The sequence below is a fragment of the Boleophthalmus pectinirostris genome, unplaced genomic scaffold (genome assembly GCF_026225935.1).
Source record: "Boleophthalmus pectinirostris isolate CB_2022bp ecotype Guang Dong unplaced genomic scaffold, ASM2622593v1 HiC_scaffold_23, whole genome shotgun sequence".
In the NCBI taxonomy this organism is placed as follows: Eukaryota; Metazoa; Chordata; class Actinopteri; order Gobiiformes; family Gobiidae; genus Boleophthalmus; species Boleophthalmus pectinirostris.
This window is the reverse complement of record NW_026571207.1, coordinates 9174414-9195763: the sequence shown is the minus strand read 5'-3', so window position 1 is coordinate 9195763 and position 21350 is coordinate 9174414. Positions and strand designations below refer to the sequence as shown.

The 21350-nt window shown below is 38.6% G+C and overlaps 1 protein-coding gene and 1 long non-coding RNA gene across 3 annotated transcripts; one reads left to right on the top strand and one right to left on the bottom strand.

Moving 5' to 3' along the window:
- Positions 1-771: 771 nt before the first annotated feature.
- On the bottom strand, positions 772-7198 carry LOC129410649 (uncharacterized). Its single transcript, XR_008632967.1, has 3 exons — positions 6767-7198; positions 4985-5109; positions 772-841 (listed from the first exon to the last, which is right to left on the bottom strand). It is a non-coding gene; the product is annotated as an uncharacterized LOC129410649 (long non-coding RNA).
- Positions 4820-19430, top strand: tdo2a (tryptophan 2,3-dioxygenase a). Of its 2 annotated transcripts, none has more exons than XM_020917668.2 (12): positions 4820-4897; positions 5010-5115; positions 5598-5688; positions 9827-9897; positions 10676-10803; positions 11424-11610; positions 12187-12294; positions 12388-12499; positions 13761-13818; positions 15607-15686; positions 16302-16392; positions 18510-19430. In XM_020917668.2, the coding sequence occupies exons 1-12, from the start codon at positions 4863-4865 to the stop codon at positions 18661-18663; spliced, it is 1221 nt and encodes a 406-aa protein (XP_020773327.1). In that variant the 5' UTR covers positions 4820-4862; the 3' UTR covers positions 18664-19430. The 2 variants fall into 2 exon arrangements, with proteins under 2 accessions (XP_020773327.1, XP_055015262.1); XM_055159287.1 differs by lacking the exon at positions 18510-19430 and adding an exon at positions 17879-18188.
- The last annotated feature ends 1920 nt before the right edge of the window (positions 19431-21350 follow it).

The window sequence follows — 21350 nt, the reverse complement described above, 5'->3', positions numbered from 1 at the left end:
ACAAGTGTGAGTCCATGTGCACAGTGTACAAAGCAGCACATATGTTTCTGTGTCCAGTGGGAAAAAGTTTTACCAGGTCAGAGTAGCGCAACGTCGATGGCGAGTCCCCACCTCCCTCCCCCCGTACGGTGTCCTGGTTTTGACAAACGCAAATACATATATGGTCACACTAACCTGTATTCCACTGAGTCGTGTCGCATCAGCGCACAAGAGCTGTTTTGTTTTTTTACTTCGCTTAGTTCATGCAAATTAGCCATGTGTTTTAAAGTTTTGTTTCTGTGAGACTTGCATATTAAACACATTATATTGTCAAACTGGCTGATGTGGCTCTAGAGTGGTGATGGTTTATATGTCATGAAGTTGAATTTATTTATGCAGATTAGTAGTGCAGATAGTAATAATAATGATAATTTTAATATAAAAATGTTAATGATTAATCGATAATCGATTGTTAATTCTCCCGACGATCGATTAAGAAAATTTAATCGAATGCCCATCCCTAGTCCCGACGCTGGTTTGGTTCTGTTCTAGTCCTGGTTTAGCCTTGGTTTAGTGCAAGTTTAGTTAAGGATTTTGTTCCAGTTCTGTCCCAATTTTGATGTAGTTTGAACGCACCCTTAGTCCATAAATTACTTCTGCTGAACTCTAAGATAGCTGGTTCTCAAAAATTTCCCAAATCTCTGTGACCGCAGTTACTAATCAGAGGTACTATATTATCATCCTCCTCAGTTTTTTAAATGGGAGCCAGTACAAAGAGGCAGACTTACTGTGTGTGGTGGTGCTTGTTATCAGCAAGGCTCTGATCTTGTGAGGAGGAGAGTGGTCCGGGCGCTGGAGAGGCCTGGAAAGAGACCAAAACAAGGCCGATAATGATGCTGCCACGGCTCACACGTTTACAGACATGATTGAAGACTGTGGAACTGGGTTATGTGTGGATGGACTTTATGGATCTCAAAAATCTAACTCAGATTTTGTTAGAAAATGTTGGAATAGTTTGGTTTTACATAGATGGAGTAATATTGGTGATGACGAAGTGCCAGCAATCAAAGTTAAATGTTGATGGTCATTATTATATCATTGTCTATTACAGAAATTGGGGGAATGAACTATTATATTCAGTTGTTAATAATATGAAGTACTCATTCTGCCCTTAAGAACATGGAGCAAAGCTTTTGAAGACCCATTGCGCTCGTGTCTGATAAATATTTAGAAAGTATGACACCTGTGGATCATTATGTTTTTAATTTAAAATCTCAATAGTGATCTAAAATCCATCCATCCATTTTCTTCCGCTTATCCGGGGTCGGGTCGCAGGGACAGCAGTCTAAGCAGGGACTCCCAGACTTCATTCACCACAGACACTTCCTCCAGCTGAGAGCCACAGTTCCTCCAGCTTGTCCTGGGTTTCCCTGTGGTCTCCTTCCGGTGGGACATGCCCGGAAAACATCCCGAGGGAAGCATCCAGGAGGCATCCGGAACAGATGCCCGACCCACCTCAACTGCTGCTCTCAACGTGGAAGAGCAGCAGCTCTACTCTGAGCTCCTCCCATGTGACTGAACTCCTCACCCTATCTCTAAGGGTCATTTTGGCCACTTGTATTTGCGATCTTGTTCTTTCGGTCATTACCCAGAGCTCATGACCCCAGGTGAGAGGAGGAACATAGACTAACTGGTAAATTGAGAGCTTCGCCTTTCGGTTCAGCTCCCTCTTCACTACAACGGTCCGATACAGCGACTGCATCACTGCAGAAGCTGCACCGATCCGCCTGTCAATCTCACGCTCCATCCTCCCCTCACTCACGAACATGACCCCAAGATACTTAAACTCCTCCACATGAATGAAGTAATATTGGTGATGGCAAAGTACAAGCAAACATAAATACTAATCACATCACATTTTAACACACTACAGCACAACTAATGTAAAGTATTCTATATTTGAAGTGTTTTAGTTCATTTGGTTCAATCATCATAATTTTTATTCAGTGAAAATAAGAATTGTGCTAAGGAGAAAATTTTTTATTACATACTCTTAATATAGACTGCTAGAAGAATTACACTAACAGATTTCCTTTTTTTGATGATGATTTGGTTATTTATTTTTCATAATTTATTTTCTTTTCCTCCTGAGTTTGCCTCTCCTCTCACTGCGTTCATATACCTGTGTTCATGCTCTTCTCGTGTCCAAATGCTCTTACAGACTCACAGCATCTTTTTTCTGAATACTGAAACTATGTTACATTACAGAGAAATGTCTCAGCGGATGCTTTTCTGAGTAAAACACATAAGAGACTAAAAGTATGTGAATATCGCAAGTTACGTTTCAGCTTCATATTTTTGTCATTCCTGGGTCTATCTAAGTGACTGAAAGATCAAACCCACCTCTGTTAAAATATTTCAGCTGAAAGCCTCTTTGGAGCCTTTACTCAAACAACGTCATAGTTAAGAGTTTTAGAGTCCTGTTCCCAAAAAAGTAAACAGTTTGGTCACTACCCACTGTTATATTCCTCCATGCATAACGTCTTAGGTACAAACAGTGTGTTCAGGCGAGTTATTTTTCTATTCATGGGTTTTTGTGCCCTGTATTATGCAATTCTTTGAGGTCTTTTTCCAATTCAAAAGAGGTAATATTTTGTTTTTATGGCAATGGTCCAATATTTTCATCATTCTGTGGATACACAGATGCAATACATATCATATTAAATACACACTGACAGAGAATCTTATAAATAAAAATGTATAATCATTAGAACATTACAACTGTAATAAATAAGCCATTAACTGGAAGCAAATATTTGAGTCCATTGAGCAGACATGCGAGCTTCTTTTATGAGCGCGGTCGTGTGATGCGAAAATGACAACACATTTGTTTAGTTTGGCTGTTCCATTCAATTCTATCGAGGTTTGAAATTTGTAACTACTATCTATCTACATAGTTGTCTCAGTATTTTGTACATTTCACTTATTAGATATTTTAGAGATATTTTCAAAATTGCACTAAATTAAGATCTTAATCTTTAAATGAATTTGAAAATGTTTTCAAATCATTTTTCCTCATCTTTTTCATCGGGCATGTTTGCTTCCCTCGATTACTTTATCACACTATGCAAATCAATATGATGTGGGTTCAAACATAAAACTTAGCTAATCTTTATGATTTTTGGGACATTTTCAAGGAACCCAAATTGGTTTTGTTTTTATTGCTTTGTTTACAAATAGGCTGTTTTTACAGAGGGACAGAGCACTTCAGATTTTAATTAATTAAATTAAAATTAAATGCATTAAAATTAAATTTATTAAATTTTATAAAAAAAACATTCAGAATTGTGGTCAAAATTTTCCATTTTTGGTGACTTTCTTTGTTTTCATCTGGTTTTCCAGGCACAAATTAATAACATTGGAGGTCATGGGGGAGGGGATAAAAGTAAGCAAACTTTTGAAAAGCCTGTTTTTTCTAAAATGCATTGCTTTACTGCAGAGAAATGAAAAAATATGTCAAAATTATTTCATTTTGAGAGGGAGAGTCAAAAAATGAGTTTATAATGAAAGTCAAAGGATACACAAATTTCTGAAACATCCTGACACGCATGCAGAATTTTCATGGCAATTGCACAACCACAGTCAAAGTTATCACGATAAATCTACCTTCAGATATTCAGATATTTCTATATAAGGCCTCTGATTTAAATACCTGCAGAAACACTATTTGAAATATTTTTTTCACTTTAACACTTTAGACTTGAAGACTTACTCACTACCAACACATCCAAGCCATTTTAGTGAAAAAAAATATTCTCCTGGTTTCTAGGCACCAATTGCTTAAAGGTGACTATTTTTCATATAGGTTCACGATAGAAGCAAATGGGGAAGGAGCTAAAAGTAAGTACATTTTGAAAAAACAACAACATCATTTTAACTAAATTCATTGGTTTTGCTCCAGAAAAAATAAAACTTGCACCAAAAAATGTTCTTACCTTGCTTTTGAGAGGGGGGTCAAAAAATTTGTTTATAATGGTCAAAGTCAGGATGGATACACAAATTTCTGAAACACGTTGAGTGTCTATAAAACGTCTCGCATCGCCAAAATTGGTCAGATTGGGATGAAACTCGCATATGTGTAAAATGCTGTTAAACACATCTGTGTGAATTTTCATGGCAATTGAACAACCACAGCCAAAGTTGTTATGATAAATGTGCCTTTAGATGCACAAATTTCCCTTAACAAGGCACAAGTGTTCTTTCTACTGTTTTATGTTTTGTGACATTTGACAAATTTATTAAGTTTCAGAAAATGTGTCAAAGTAATTGAAAACAATGGTATATAGATGTAAAATTATAACTCTATGATTATACTACTCAAAAGATAATTAGAAATTTAGAATTTTCTTTTGTTTATGTCTAGAAGCGTTGAGATATTTTCAGGACAGGACTCAATCACAGCTTCTTTTCGATCGCTACATCAGTTGTACAGACGTTATATAATTGACTATGTACACAGTGAGAGTAAATATGGTGACCCTCCTCACTGTTAAGTCTAATAAAGAATATTTATGTATGTGAATTATATTGAAAATCCCTTCATTTATTTACAGTTATGTAGTTTCACAAAGTTTCATTCATTTTCTATGTCTTTTATCTCATCATAATATTTAATGTTCATTTCACAGCACGTGGGTCAAAGGTGGATTTCATGTAAACAGGGAGGCAGGGGCAAACATAGGCGGGCCGGTCGGATACAGATTTCCTCTCGTCTGATTGGCTAACAACTTGCTTTAAAAATCAAGCTCTAGACTTCTTTAGTAAATAATATCTTCCACCTCAGCGCAACAACACTAACAACCACTACTCCAGCTGGTTTCGTCATGAGCGGATGTCCCTACTTTGAGAAGAGGCATTTGTACGTTCACATGCATGGATATATATATATATATGTGTAAAAAAAGGGGGGATTTTTTTTTTTTTTTTATTAGCTGAAGTCACTTACCTTTTGAGCTCTTTTTGATCTCCAGGTTGTTCAAAAACAGACCTCCCAAAAGTGAAGAAGAGGATGATGAGGCGCAGGCAGGAGACAACAAGGCCAGCAAGGGAGGGATCATCTATGGAGAATATCTGCAGGTATAAAATATTTATGATACAAAATATATACAAACAATGTACACTTACTACATTTTTACAAATATACTTACAAAAAACATACGACGTATTTACAAAAGAACTTTAAAAAATGCATAGTTCATAAATATATTTTAGACTAGAATTGGGCTACAAAACACCTTTTTTTGAGTAAATTATCAATAATATCAGCAGTTTACTGACCAGTATTAACTGGCCAAACCCTGAAATGATACTCAGTCCAGTACTTTTTGCTGACACCCACTACCCGCTACCAGTATTGTGATTCATTTTACAGTACAGTTATTTCTATACCACCACATCCAAGACATTTATCTACTATTTATCCATCTATTATCTATCTATCCATTTATCTATTTACTCTGACTACCTTTAGCAATCAAGATAATTTCTCCCCCCTACTTCAGACAAGGCCAGATTTAAGCCCTTTTAAACTCACAGTAAAATATTGTTCTTTCTTGCAGCTGGACAAAGTTCTGAGTGCACAGGTCCTCCAGAGTGAACTGAAGGCAAACAAAATCCACGACGAGCACCTCTTCATCGTTACTCACCAAGGTAATTTGATTTGTACGGAAATTCTGAAGATGGAATACAATTTTAAAAATAAAATAAAATGGTATTCAAAATAACAAAGTAGAAAGTAATATTAAAGTCTAAACTGAAAAAGTCCAAACCCATTATTGTAAAATGTAATCGGGTCAACTTAGGTCAACTAGAGTACACTATGTGGATAATTATTAGGCAAGTCGTATTTTTGAGGATTCATTTTATAATTGAACAACTATAGTGTATTTAAGAAAGTAAAAGTTAGGACTGTTGTAGTAGCAAAATTCATTTTATTATGTCCTTAAACATATTTACTGTTATAATTATCTGGCCCCAGAAGCTGGCCCCTTCTCTTGCAGAAGAATGAACCCAACAAAGTTAATTGTTTGACTCAAGTTCTCTATTTCGTTCTCACACAAATATTTCCACAACACCGTTGCGCATTAAGAATTTACTTGACATGCCTCTGTACCGTAGTGTGTGGTGTGTGCGGTACAGCACACAGGCCCAGAGTAATACACGTACAATGGGGATGTATTTGAAAAATATTTACATAAAACCAGAGCCAGGCCTAAGTGACAGACACGCTCATGTGCTCATGTAGTGTAATATAGTTTTACAGATGAGTGAGTTAGTTATTATAACCCCCACAGAAGCACCTGCAGGGGGCGCCTGTACGCACTGTGTGTACCTTGAATGTCCCCATTAAATCTAAATGAATCTCCCAAGTTAGGCATGGAGGAGCACCACAGTGATTATTGACCAAACTATTCACTACAAACCCGCGGTTAAGCGGCTTAACCATTAACTTTTGTATGCGAATGTGTTACTTACACAAAGAGGATAACTTTAGTCCTTATGCAATTATCACTAAATGAAAACAGTGAGAGATGATGAAGAGGCGCACGGTGTCCTGTGCGCATGGAGCAGACACGTTCTGAATAGTTTTATAGCTATGAATTGAAACTACACAAACAACGCTCCAGTGTGAATGACACAGGTCACGAATCGTACAGACTAACACAACACAAAAACAAAGCTCCTCACATGGTGAGACAGTGAAGACAATACAGTAAAGTGTATTTACCTTGTTGACATGTTTCTGCTGCTATCTGCAAGTCATTTTCAGAACTGTCCCCGGTGTTGCTGGTGACGTGTCGTATATCAGATGTTGTTCCTTCCTGTCAGCGTGGTCAGCCTGATTGACCTGGCAGGTTAGTCAGACTGACCTGCCAGCCTGACCTGATTGGGACGGGGCACAGGTCATTGGATCGGAAAACAAGTTCAAACTCAGGGAGGCCAAGTTCAAAATCAGGGAGGCCATTGCATTCAGGAAACGAGGCATGGGCAGTATGATGACAGAGCGTTCCTCCTTTCACACACCTGGGACACCCTCCTCCAGAGAACACCGGGCGATGGGAGGCGTGGTCAGTCTGAGCGACCTGCAGGTCAATAGGGTTGACCACAACTGACTCCAGGAAGTAACAACAGCTAATATACGACACCAGCACCGGTGACAGTTCTGAAAATGCAGCAGCAGCTGAAGCATGTGAACAAGGTAAATACACTTTACAGTATTGTCTTTAAAAAGAACCCAAAACGTTAATGTATCATTTTGATGCCTAACTTAGTGTACTGATAAATGGACAATGGTTTATGTTTTATAAGTGTCTAACTAAGGTTCGCCATAGCTTTTATATTTACTCAGTTTCTTTGCGACTGCTGAAATTGGTAGCTCGCTGGCATTTTCATTTTGTAAAGGTAGCTCACTGGAGAAAAAAGGTTGGAGACCCCTGTTTTAACGTATATGCAGGTTTGGGTCAGGTTTCAGTATTTTAACCCATTTGCTCAGAGTTACATAAACATGAAATAGTTCAAGGTAGAATAGTAAAATTCTGCTGGGCATGTGCATGGAGCCTCATTAAAATGCAAACTGTAGTTACCACGGTCACCTAATCCCTCTGGCGGTGTGATTGATCATACCGGGGTATTGCAAAATTGTGGTTAAAGCAACAGCCCTAGGAAAATTGAAGTTTTGAATTTCTTAGGAGAAAATCTATGTGTGCACAATTATCACGCAACTAAATGACAATTGTAAACAACTCAAAATTTATAAATAAACTTTTCTGACATAAAAAATATAAATAAATAAAAAATCAGTGACCCAGTGACCAATACAGCCACCCTTCTTCTCAATACTGGTCATAAGCTTTCCATTCAAGGAGTCTGTCTGTTTCTTCTCAACTTTTTGTGCAGCAGCAACCACAGCCTCCAAGACACTGTTCAGAGAGGTGGACTGTTTTTCTTCACTGAAAATCTCCAGTTTAAAAAGGGCCCACAAGTTCTCTACAAGGTTTAGGTCAGGTGAGGAAGACCATTACTGGTTAGCCACACAGTGAAGTATTTTGATACATGCAATGGAGCACTGTCCTGCATAAAAAACATGGTCTTTTTGAAAGTGCTGGAGGATAATGGGTTCCTGGTAGCTTCATGTTTGATTCTTCTCAAATCTGTTGCAATTAATTTGCATCTTTTATTCTCAACAAGTTTCTCAACAGCAACACTGTTGACTGTTCTGTGATTACGCCCCAATATCTTGGCAATTTCATTGAGTGCAGCATCCCCCTGAAAGACTTTTCACAATTTGACTTCTCAGAGTCTGTTAAAATCAGTTTGGCCCATTTTGCCTGAGAACCTGCCTAATAATTCTGCAAACCTTGATATAGAACTGATCTCCTTAGACCACACCCCCCTTCGTTATACAAATACACATCATTGGATATGCTTAAATCCAATAATAATTCAAGTTTATACAGCTTGGAGTTGGAGAATCTGCACAAAAATCCTGGCATGGTCAAAATACCAACTTGCCTAATAATTGTGCACACAGTGTAGAAGAACACAGGGTTGAACCAAGGACATCCAGGCTGCTACAGTGATAGAACTCTCATAATCAATTTAGTTTTGTCAGGATACAAAAATTTTATTCTTGATTTTGATCCTAAGGAATAGACTCGATATTCAATACTCATTCCATCAATACGATGATATTAAAGGGACAGTCGGGAATTTTGGACATAGAGTCTCATTTCCTAGTGAGCCAGAGTGTTGGAGACGTGTGGAGACACTTTTTTAAATATTCCATCCAGTCCTTGTATTTGCAGAGGTCGCTGGTGCTAGGCTAGTGCATGTCAATGGCCAAAGTTATCCTGCCACTAAAAACAGTCTTACCCACTCCACAAAACACCCGAAGCAAATGTATTATTACACCAGACCGTTGATGTGAATGTCTGTGTTGATAAAATAATTTTAGAAGTAAAACCAACCTTGCATTTGAAGGATTTATGTCTGAGCAGCAGCAGCGAGTTGTACTTCCTGATAGAAAGCTTGGCAGCGGCGGACTGATATCACCTACGACCTATCTTACCGGCAAAGTAAAATTCCACTGCTGCTGAGAAAATAGTCCCTCAACATGCAGCGATTCATGCGATGCAAGGTTAATTTTATTTCAAACATTATTCTTTCAACAGTCTGGTGTAATAATAGATTTGCTTCGAGTGTTTTGTGGAGTGGGTAAGATCGTTTTTAGTGGCAGGATAACTAAAACCACTGACATGCTCTAGTCTAGCACCAGCGACCTCTGCAAATACAAGGACAGGATGGAATGTTTAAAAAAGTGTCTCCACACATCCCCAACACTCTGGAGAACTAGGTAATGAGGTCCTATGTCCAAAAATTTCTTCTGTCTCTTTAATCATAATAAAATACACTCATTCTTCAGACATTAGAATGTCATTTTCAACATTAAATCATAGTACTGTCTTTTATATTACCATGTGGCCTTATATCTGTGTAATACCTCCCCTACGTAGGTTAGATTATTGTCTGACTTTGATACTTTTGATAGCTCTAAATCAAATACACATAGCACCTTTACAGTGAATCTGGGACACTGGCTTATTGAGTGTAACTGCGCACAGACCTAACTTGTCCACATCTTAAGTAGAAAAAGTAAACTTGGAATGATTCTTAACTAAAGTGTGTGGAGTCAAATGGAAATGAAACGTCCCTGTATAATTATCCTGGAGCCTCTCAGTGCCGTGGGCTTAATGAGAGCTGCAATCTGATCCTGTCTTTGCTCTTGCAGCCTATGAACTGTGGTTTAAACAGATCCTCTACGAGCTGGACTCAGTGAGGGACATCTTCATCAGTGGACATGTAAGTCATCACTCCTGGACTATTCTTTTAAAGTGGGGGTATTAGGAAAAATCTACTTTTCTGAGTTTTCTGCCATGTTATAACATTGTTCCATCATCAAAAACATTGCCCAAAGAAGCCTTAGTATTTTATATTTTAGCAATCTCCCCCAGGTCCGATATGAACCCTCCTTATGGTTAACTGTGAGATTTTGTGCAACGCTCAACCCACAAGCCAACGTCATCCCTGCTCCCACTTGAAGAATCTGACACAATGTGCAGGAGTTTATATCAGTGGGATACACTCTGATTGTGTTGCGATACCATTCTGAAGGGAGAGTGACTTAGCGTGGGGAGCAAAAGGAGAGAAGACTCAAAAACGAAAACTGAAAACTTCTGAAACACGTTAAGACATTTTTGGCACATATAATCTAAGATAAAATTAACAAGGTGAGCTTAATATGTTATGAATATGCAAAAAAAAGTTGTTGCATCCTTAATGTCTATTATTGCTCATATTGTAAACGTTGAGTTTTATTCATCAGATTAACATAAAAGCTTTACATTAGATCATTGCACATTTTACTCACATTTATTACACTGTGACCTTTGGACAATTACTTTAACAATGGGGGGTTAATGCCTGCCTTGTTATTGTGAGTCCAATCTAATCACAGTTCCTGTCTGAAAATGACAAGATCTACTTTAGATATATGAGTGATACACAGTCGAATAGTGTGGCTGTGTATTAGCATGGGCGCAGGATATATATATTTTTTTAAATTATATTGTCTGTTCAGGTCCGCGATGAGCGTAACATGCTAAAAGTGAACACTCGGATTCACCGCATCGTGATGATCCTCAGACTGCTGGTGGACCAGTTTGCAGTACTCGAGACTATGACGGCTCTGGACTTCTTTGACTTCAGGTGCCTGCATTTCACTAAAACATAATTAATGTCATTATATTTAAGAGGTTACTAATATTGATTAGTTTTTCTAGTGTTTTTTTTTTTTTTTTTTGGTTGGTTAAAGAAGTATTTTTTCCATGACACTGCAGCGGTCATGACACAGTGCAGGCCAAGTACTTAAAGTGGATTTACTTGCAGATTCCATGTTACACCAAGTACAACTACTGTAGTGAAGTGTATTTGATCAAAGCAATGCAGTTTCACGTGTGTTCACATGATAACACATGTCTAATGACCCGAAAAACCACACTGGACCTCTTGCTTTGTCTGGTCTGATCTCAGAGAGTTTTAAAAAGCACTTTTAAAGTCATCATGGGGACTAATTATGATACTTGGAATGCATAAAGTAAGTGAGGAATAACTTTGGACCACTACAAACCATTAAAAAAAAGTTTTCACATTTTTAAAGACAGTAAAAACCAAGTACAGCACCTTTAATGCTGGTAGTTGTAAACTTGTGAACTTTTTGATGTATGAGATGTACCTGGCTGTCCTGCGTAGATTTGTTCCTTCCTCCTCCTCTTCCTCAGTATGGGCTGCGTCTCAGCTTCTCACCGCTAGCTCTGTGCTCTGAACAGGGAATACTTGTCTCCTGCCTCGGGCTTCCAGAGTCTGCAGTTCCGTGTGCTGGAGAACCGAATCGGCGTTCCGGATAACCTGAGGGTGCCATACAACAGACGCCATTACAGAGACAACTTTAAAGGGCACGACAGTGAGCTGCTGCAGGCGACCGAGCGGGAGCCCTCTCTGCTCAAACTGGTGGAGGTGAGGCAGGAACAAGCATCTCGCACAATACATGAAGTACCCCGCTGACAATAGGACTTACATTTAAAGAGCAGCTAAAGGTGCACTGTGTCACTTTTGTATTGTGGGCACGTATATTGTATTACTATTACATATGCTTGACTCCAGGGAGATGTAGTTATTTCACCTGGAATGTTCCACAATATGTCATTAAACCTAAATTTATCTAGTATTTATACAGTATCTAGTAAAAATATGCTCAGTGGTGTTACCAGTCCACCTGAGCGCTATATAATGCAACTTTAAGTTTTTTTTGTTTTTTAACTCCCCACTTTTGCCTACTGAGTCAGTTTATGTCACAACCATTTTTTAATCCAGTATTTTAATTTCTCTGAGCCCCCTAGTGGCTGCTTAGAGCCTATGCACAGCCTTCTTATGATTACTAAACTCATAATGCTGTTACATGGTGATAGCGCTGGATGGCAGGTTCCGCATTGCAAACTGCGGCCTATATCACTGCAACCCTACAAAGACATTTCAAAACATTTTCTTCAAAAGTAAAGGCCAAATGTCTGTGCTAACCGTTGCTCTTGTCAGGAATGGCTGGAGAGGACGCCGGGCTTGGAGGTGGAAGGATTCAACTTTTGGGAGAGACTGGAAATCAATATCTTTGAAGGTTTGAAGGGCGAGAAGGAAAAGATCGAGGTGAGAAATAATAGCAGTTTTTAGCACAAAAAGTTTCTGAGGTTTAGACAGGACTGGAAGGAAAGAACTGATTTTGTGTTGTGTCCGGAGCAGAAAATGGCAGATGGCGAGGAGAAGGTGGAGATGATGGAGGAACTGGTCAAACAAAAGGAGCTTTTCACTTTGCTGTTTGATGAGAAGCGCCACGATCACTTAGTCAGCAAAGGTACGACAATGCAGCAGATAACTTGTTAAAGGTGAACTATGTAATATTTCTTATTGAGGGGCCGTAACATCCTTGTTTATGTATAATTTAATTATTGTCATGTTACGCAAAAATGACTTCTTGGAGCTTTCTACCATGTCATAATGTTGTTCATACATTCATGTCTGAAAGGGGAGTGATTAGGCTACGTTCAGACTGCAGCCTGACGTGTCCCAAATCTGATTTTTTCGCCCCTACGCGACCTGTATTTGATCTTTTAATGACAGTCTGAACAACACAGATCTGATTTTTTCAAATGTGACCCAGGACACTTGGATATGTGCTCCTAAAACCAATTCATATCCAATCTTTTGACATGCGACGTCAGTCTAAATTTCCAGGTCACATTCATCCCACCTGCACGTCAGGCTCGGAGTCTAGTCAATGGAGGGAAAGCGAGGCTAGTGAGTTAATTAATATTTGGGGGGATCACTGTATTCAGGCCAAATTGGAGGGGTCTTATCAGAATCCGTCAGTTTCTGAAATCATTGCCAAAGAAATGGCCGGTTCTGGCTCCAATGTCAGTGAAAAATAAAGAGACTGTGAGCCGAATACAAGGAGGCTAAAGACTCCAACAAACAAAGCAGCCGTGGATGTGTAACCTGTCCATTTTACGAAGAACTGGACTGTATTTTGAGAGACAAGCCCAGCGTTTAGGCGACTTCTGTAAAGACTGAGCACGCTCGCTGTGTGTGAAGTTGTCGTGTCCTCCAATGTGCATGCAGGACACTTTAGATGTGTTTAAAGTTCACACTGGAGATCATACACAAGTTGCATTTAATTGGAAATATGAATGACCTTGCAAAAAAATTGGATTTCAAAAAAATTAAATTAAGCTTTAAGCCCTGCAGTCTGAATGTAGCCTTAGAGTGAGGAGCATGATGGGGAACTCAGACCCAAATTTGCCCTATAATTGCTAGCCTCTGTGAGCTTCATTCGACTGGAGCCGAACAATGTGGGTGACGTCAAACTCCCTTAGTCCACTTCTTCATACAGTCTATGCTCTTCACAGATCTGTAACTTGGTCTGGTGGCATCATCTGCTTGTCTCCATTGCGATAGACACAATTAGCGCTACTGATACTGTGAAACATTCCAGATAAAGTGTAAATTATTTCTCACTCCACTCTTCCTCTTCCTCTTCCTTGTGAAAGCATGCCTTCGTGACTTCATTAATCCTTCTAAATGTAATTCCCTCCTGTTGTGTATTGCTTTGTAACAAGGTGAGAGGCGGCTGTCCTACAAGGCTCTCCAAGGCGCGTTGATGATCTACTTCTACAGGTACGCAGCTTTCTTCACCTTTAATTGTCTTTGCTGGGTAAAATTGCAGGGGAATTATGTTTCATTAAGATCATTATGCATGCTCTTGCCTCCATTCTACCTGTCAGCGTGAACAGATTGTGAAAAGTGTGCACGATTCAGAACCAAGGTACTTTTATGAGTTTGGGACCTGTGTGGTTAGAGGGGATCAGAGGAGCACATGTGACGTTCATGGCCAAATGAGATTGCCTCAACATGTTTTTAAAGGAGACATGTTATGAAAAATTTACTTATGAGACTGTAATAGTGTTTTGCTTCATTATTAGCTTAGTAGTGTCTGTGTCCATTTTTGCACACACACTACATGAAAATTTGGACTAAAGCTACTAGTGGAAGTAAACAAGGACCAGAGGTGGGAAGAGTTTTCAAACAATGTCCTCAACATTGTAACATTACTGTATTTTTCAGACTATAAGGCGCACTGGATTATTAGGAGCAATATCAATAATGTTGAATACTCTTGTTTATTTTCACACATAAGGCGCACCAGACTAGGTGCATTAAGCGAAACAAATGGACGACACTTGAGACTGATCCCTTAGTCCAGGCATCCCCGATCCACATGGCTAATTTGCATAAACTATAAGTGCTGAAAAGACAGCACACGGCTTGTGCGCTGATGCGGTCACCTCCTGTTGGACTCCATGAGGCTCCTGACTACAGTAGCTGTAATGCTCCGACAATCCATTCAAGCGGTGTGACATTTTGACAGATTTTTGAGCACCGTGTACCACATAAAATCGGTTTGAGGTCAATAAACACAACCAGAATTAATACATAAGGTGCACCGGATTAAAAGGTGCATTCTTGATTTTTGAGAAAATTTAAGAATTTAAAGTACGCCTTACAGTCTGTAAAATATTTTTTTACTCAAGAAGAAGTACAATGTAATGGTCCACATAATTACTCAACAAGTAAGAGTGAAGAAATATTGTTAAAAGTACTTCTCAAGTAAGAGTAACTTAAAGAATAACTGTTCAGACATTGGACAATACAATTAAATGCATCACTGTGTGCTGCATGCATCCTATAATAAAATGCTTTATCGGTAGCAAACCACACTGTAAATAACAATATCTTCAGTAAGTTAAAATGGCTTAAATTTTACTTTATTTGAGCAGATTTAACTTGGATTTTGTTTCTAATTTTAAGTGCACAGACTTGTTGTTTTTCTTATAGTATAACAAGACGTATTTTCATATTTTAAGTACAAAAAGTCATGTTCCACTGGCAGATTATTTTACTTGTCAAGTGAAATTTACTGAAATCATAATAAAATGTTCTTAAATCAAGTGATCTTAACTTGGCTAGATTTTAGTTTTTGAGGTGTAGGAACTAGCACTGGTGGCTAGAACTTGAGCAATATGTTTGGACCACTATAAACTTTAAAATGAACTAGTTTTGTTTTTCATGTTTTTGAGGCAGTAAAAATCAAGTTCAGCAATCTTGAGTTTTAGTTTTTCAGAAATAAACATTCAGGGTTAGGGGGCAGGTGAGAAACATGAGAAATGCTGCGGTTTTGAACCCAGAAGTCAATGGACCTATGTATTTAGATCAATGTTTTCTTTTACTATGAATGAAATGTAAAAATATATATATACAGCAGCTCCTATTATAGAACCAAAAATCCGATGGCTCCTGTACGTGCATGCAGAAGAAAGCGATAATGATCTGACACCGCGGATGCTACCGTGAGGTGCGATGCTTGGCTGGAAGCATCTGAACTTTGTGTTTTTGTGGTACCTGCAGAGAGGAGCCGCGCTTCCAGGTCCCATTCCAGCTGCTCACCTTCCTCATGGACATTGACACGCTCATGACCAAGTGGAGATGTGAGTGCAACTTGAGTGCCATTTCTGTCACAAAAATCAAAAAAAAAAGTTTGTAAAAGTGAATGGTAATTGATAATAAACTATAAATAAATGCATTTAGAGTATATATAATAAGAAGAGATCAAGAAACATCGGCCTTTAGTCGCAAATATTTTAGGAAGACAGTAGCATTTTACTTCACTATTGTAAGAGCATGGTAGTAAGACGGATATAATTAAAAAGTTATTTTGGTAATTACTCGTGGAAAAAAAAGACATGACATACTTTATTTCAATCCTCTTAATGTTTTTATAAATTTTTACAAGGTCATCAGACTCAAATTTTTAGGTGCTCAAGCTGCCATTAATACTCAGCCAATCAACTAAAAACTAGCACCTCCAAATCTGATTATTAAGAGATTTTTTTTTTTTTTTTTGAGTTTTAACAGCAAAATCGTTTCATTTCTTTCTGATTATGATCCCTTCCTATTGTCCCTCATTTAAATCTTCTTAAAAAGTCCAGAAATCAGATAATAACCAATATCAGCACTTCTTTCTTTCTTCATTGCGGTGTGACGAAATGACTCAGATGTGAAATGATCTGCTGGTGGGATTTACTCCGTGCCTTTTCACACAGATAACCACGTGTGCATGGTCCATCGGATGATCGGCAGTAAGGCTGGAACAGGCGGATCCTCGGGTTATCACTACCTCAGATCCACTGTCAGGTATTACTATTTTATAACAATACTAAAGTAGCATTTTTTTATCTATTTGTTATGATTGGGTTCTATTTGCTTGCACTTTGTGTCCAAGTTCTTTTCAGGTATAGACTAATATTGGTCTGGTTTATAATTGCACTTTTTTAAGCTGTACTTTAACACTTTACTCCAGAATTAGCTTCAGCTCAATAGACTTAGACTTTAGACTAGACTTAGACAAATTGTAATATCTAATGAGAAACATGGCTGTAGTGCACTGTATGTAAATAACAGTCTTTTCACAGTAAAATCAGCCATACATATTGACAAAATATTGTATAATTAAATATTCAGTGAGTATTCAAAACTAATATGGGAAAAAACATAGTGGCTATTGAATTAAAATGTTGAGGAAAAAAATAATGATATAATTTTATGTAGATCCAAAGCAAAAATAAAATATTGAAATGAAAAAAAAATTGACAAAAGCTACCATTTGTAAATAAAATGGTTGACCCAGCCTACTGTATTCTCACATATCAAAACTAGATGGTATCTATGTTACTACTGTCTTATAATGTGGCAGCTTTGGCCTCACATAAGAGCAGAGAGCACAGGTGAGTCTGAACAAAGGCCATGCAAGGGGGGGGGAGCAGGTTTCACGTCTGGTAAAAACATAAATACCGTATTTTTTTGACTAAAAGGCGCACTTAAAATCCTTTAATTTACTCAAAAATCGACAATGCTTACTGATTGTGCTGACTGACCTTGAACTGATTCTATGTGGTGCACAGCGCTCAAGAATCTGTTAAAATGTTTTAGTACGACTTTGATAAGCTACGAAGCCACACCACTATATACGGTCTATGTGTATGACCTGCAGACACATAATCTCTCAAAAGTTTAACATGAACCATCTCCAGCGTGATAGAAGCACAGAACAGACTCGCCATCAGTCTCATCAGTCACAGAAAGAACACACATATTCCACTGAGTTTGAGCTGAACCACATCAGTGCACAAGGAGCAAGCTGTTTTTTTCAGTGCTTATAGTTTATGCAAATGAGCCATGCGGTTTTAAGTTTTGTTTCTGTAAAACGTAAACAAATGTGCGCAAAGCTGCATTGAACACATTATTACTCAATATATATTTGAGTCCTCCTTGTAGGAAATAAAAAAAAACAAAATTATCCACCCACATTCACATTCATAATACACATTCACCAAGACAGGGAAGCAACACTGGGTGAATTACGCCAATGGCTATGGCTATGCCAATGGATCATGGATGCCTGGGCTAAGGTATCAGTCTCAAATGTTAAGTTATTAGGTTCTTTTTTTCAGACCTAGAGTGTTATTTCATACCTGACACTTTCGACTGCTCACTAGCATCTTCCTCAGAGTGGTCACGTGATGATTTGAGTTGTTCCTGTTCTGCTTTGTGTTTTGTTGCTCGTGAAACACAAAGCAGAACAGGAACAACTCAAATCGGCCATTTCTGACCATTGTAAAAGAGAGAACCACGTTATGGATTGGGATGGAGCAAACATCATTGGGACAGAGGAAAACAAACTTCGCCACTGGATTAAAGAAGCAATCGAAATACGGAAACGTGCCCACAGGACTGTAAACCGGGACGAGGGGGCTTTTTTACTCTCACACACCTGGGATACTGTCCTGAGGAAGTCGGACTGCAGATGGAGCTGTCATCCTGCCTCCACCGGTAGGAAGGCAGCGCCAAAACCTGTTTAAATCAGCTGACCAGACACGTCACAGCAACATCACGTGACCACTCTGAGGAAGACGCTAGTGAGCAGTCGAAACTGTCAGGTATGAAATAACACTCTAGGTCTGAAAAAAAGAACCTAATAACATAGAATATCGGAAGACCAAATTAATCTCATTGGACCAGTCTCAAGTGCTGTCTGTTTGTTTCACTTAAAGCGCCTTATAATCCAGTGCTCCTTATGTATGAAAACAGAAGAGTGAATTCAACCATATTGATATTGCTCCTTATAATCCTTGTGTACCTTATAGTCCTAAAAATATGGTAAATTGGTAGTTTTAAGGTCAACTTTTTATTTCCTTTTTTTGGGCATGTATGAACCAGTAGAAAAACTAACCCTTGGCTCTCCCTCCCGGCAGTGACCGCTACAAAGTGTTTGTGGACCTGTTTAACCTGGCCACGTTCCTGGTGCCGCGTCACTGGGTTCCAAAGCTCAACCCAAACATCCACACATTCCTGTACACCGCCGAGTGCTGCGACAGCTCCTACTGCAGCAGTGAGGACTCCGACTGACTAGACTGCACCACCATCAGACACCAGATAATCAGCGTTACCATCTAACAAGACAACCAGGCCTACCAGACAACCAGACCCGCCATAAAACCAGACCCGCCATATAACTAGGGTTGCTATACATACAACCAGGCCCACTATACATACAACCAAGCCCACGACACATACAACCAGGCCTACTACACATACAACCAGGCCCACCATGGATGACAAATACATTTTGCAAAGGTGAAAGTGAATTTGTGAATTTTACTGTAATGTGGGCCTTGCCATAGATTCCAAATGTTGATATTGGCATTAGCAGATATCGTTCATCAGCCACAACAGCAATACAATAATTGAATATCGACACAAATCATTGAAACTTTCAGATTTTTTTTTACCATTCACAACATTTCCGCCCATGACAAAATATTCATTACATTTCCACTACGGTGCCATTTCTATTGTGGGATGCTGGCGCTGACTGTTTTTGGGGCATTGTTAGTCTGACATGTAAACACCAAAAATGACATAGAATTTTAGCAAGCTCGAGCCAAAATATATTTTTCATTTCAAAGTGACACTAAAAGCATGCCACAAATCCTGTAATTATTCCAGCATAGAGAAGAAAAGGATACGACTGGTTAATCTGAATTTGTGCTTTAGAGCCAAGAAATACAAATGTGACAGTTTTTTTGTAATTTAAAACAATAAGATTTTAAGTGTTTACTTGACTGAACCTTATTTTTATAATGCGGCATGGATTTTTCTCAGATATAAACTGTAACTGTGTATATATTGTTAATAGTCTAGTTGCCATTTTGTATAGTATTCTTATTAAGGATTTAAATTAACTTTGATATATATTTATAAAATTATGAATCTGTGTATAGTTAACATAACCATCTTGTATCAACTATTATGTATTTGTGTTGATGTTGTATTTACATGTACACATTATATATATGTACATTATATAGTACTATAGAGGATGGACTGCTATATTATTATGTTTGTTTCATTGTTGCTGCTGAAAACTGAATTTCCTTGAGGATCAATAAAGTATCTATCTAAGTAACTAAGTTTAAAGGGCCCATATTACACTATATTCTAATCTATGTTATAATGTTGACATGGAGTTGTGTTTTGTTTCATTCGCACATGTTTAACACACAAATCCTCCTGCGTTTTCTTATTTTCTTACTTTTCCCACCTTATGATGTCATGTCACACACTTGCCGCTGTAACCATTAGTATCGGGAGTTTCATTTGATTGGAGCCGAACACTATGGGTGACGTCACACTCGCTTAGTCCACTTTTTTATACAGTTTATGATTCAAGAGTCAGTTTATATAGGACCTTTAAATACATTGGTATCTGCTGAAAAGGCAAATCCAAAAAGAAAGATGCTCTATAGGCCCTTCTGCCCTCCATTTGAATTTTCATTGCCATTTTGCTCCCAGCTGAAAAGGGCTGATTTTGCTGCTACATTCTGCCAGGAGCCACAGCTGGAGCCACCAGCGCAGGGTCAAACAGGGACAGGTGGAAATTCACTGTGGATTGTGAATCAAAATGATTTGCAGTATTTGGGGCAACAGTGGTGCACAGGGTAAGCGGTCGCCTTCTAACCTGAAGGTAATTAGTCTGATTCATCAGGCAGTTTCACTTCATAGAAACTGCCTGACGTCGCAGTGTTAGGATTTGTTCACTCGACGGTAGGCGGATACTTTTTATCATTTAACCAATTGCTGCTATTGGGTAGTCACGTATGTAATGTGCCTCTAATGGGGCTAACTGGTATATTAAGCTTTTCCCAAATCCCGTAGGAAGAAAGGCAATAACATCTTTCCCCTTGATAAAATTCACCAAACAATCTCTTAATTCTGGCTTTAAATCCTCAAACTCGGGAATCGTTGACATCACTGAATATATGGCTCTTCGCTGACTGGCTGGTGCCCCAACTTGCACTCCTGGAGTTTTTGCAAACCGTCTAGTGTATTCTGATTCCTGACCTAGTTGCTGGAGAGAAATTAAATTGAGCGGAGGCACTAGGTGGCGCCAGCCTGGGTAGACGGCAATAGGATTAAACCTCACACTACCTGTTTTAGGCTCCCTGTTGAGGACTTTTGATTATCCTAATAGAATATTTTGTGAAAACCATGGATACACATTCAAAAAAATAGAGTGAAATCTAAAAGCTTTATTTGACCAAAAAAAAAACAACAACCTCTAAACTCCTAGTGGCTATCAGGAAATAAATGCAATTAGTTATTAAATTAACATTAATTTGGATTAATTGATTTAGTGGAGATAGAAAGCATAACTTGGAGCCATTCCAAATGAAGTAATAACAATTCCAAGATAAGCAGGCGGTGTACCTCCCTTCAGGCCGAGTTACAGGTCAGATCTGTGGAGATCTGAGGCAAGTACACATGCATCTACCTTAGCCTATTAGTCTGAAATTCACGCGGTGGAGCTTTAAAGAAAAAAGCAGAAAACAGAATCTCTGCATCCACCAAGAATTACCTTGAGACGCAACATCACACATCACAATAAAGAATATATAAAAACAACCGCCCACAGATACCAGGGTCATGCTCCCCATAACGCATGTCTCCTCTGCTCTTTATATAAACATATCCACTATCTCCCTGTAAGCGCCCCCTTGAGGCCTGCATCATCCAGTACAGAATCTCCCTAAAGA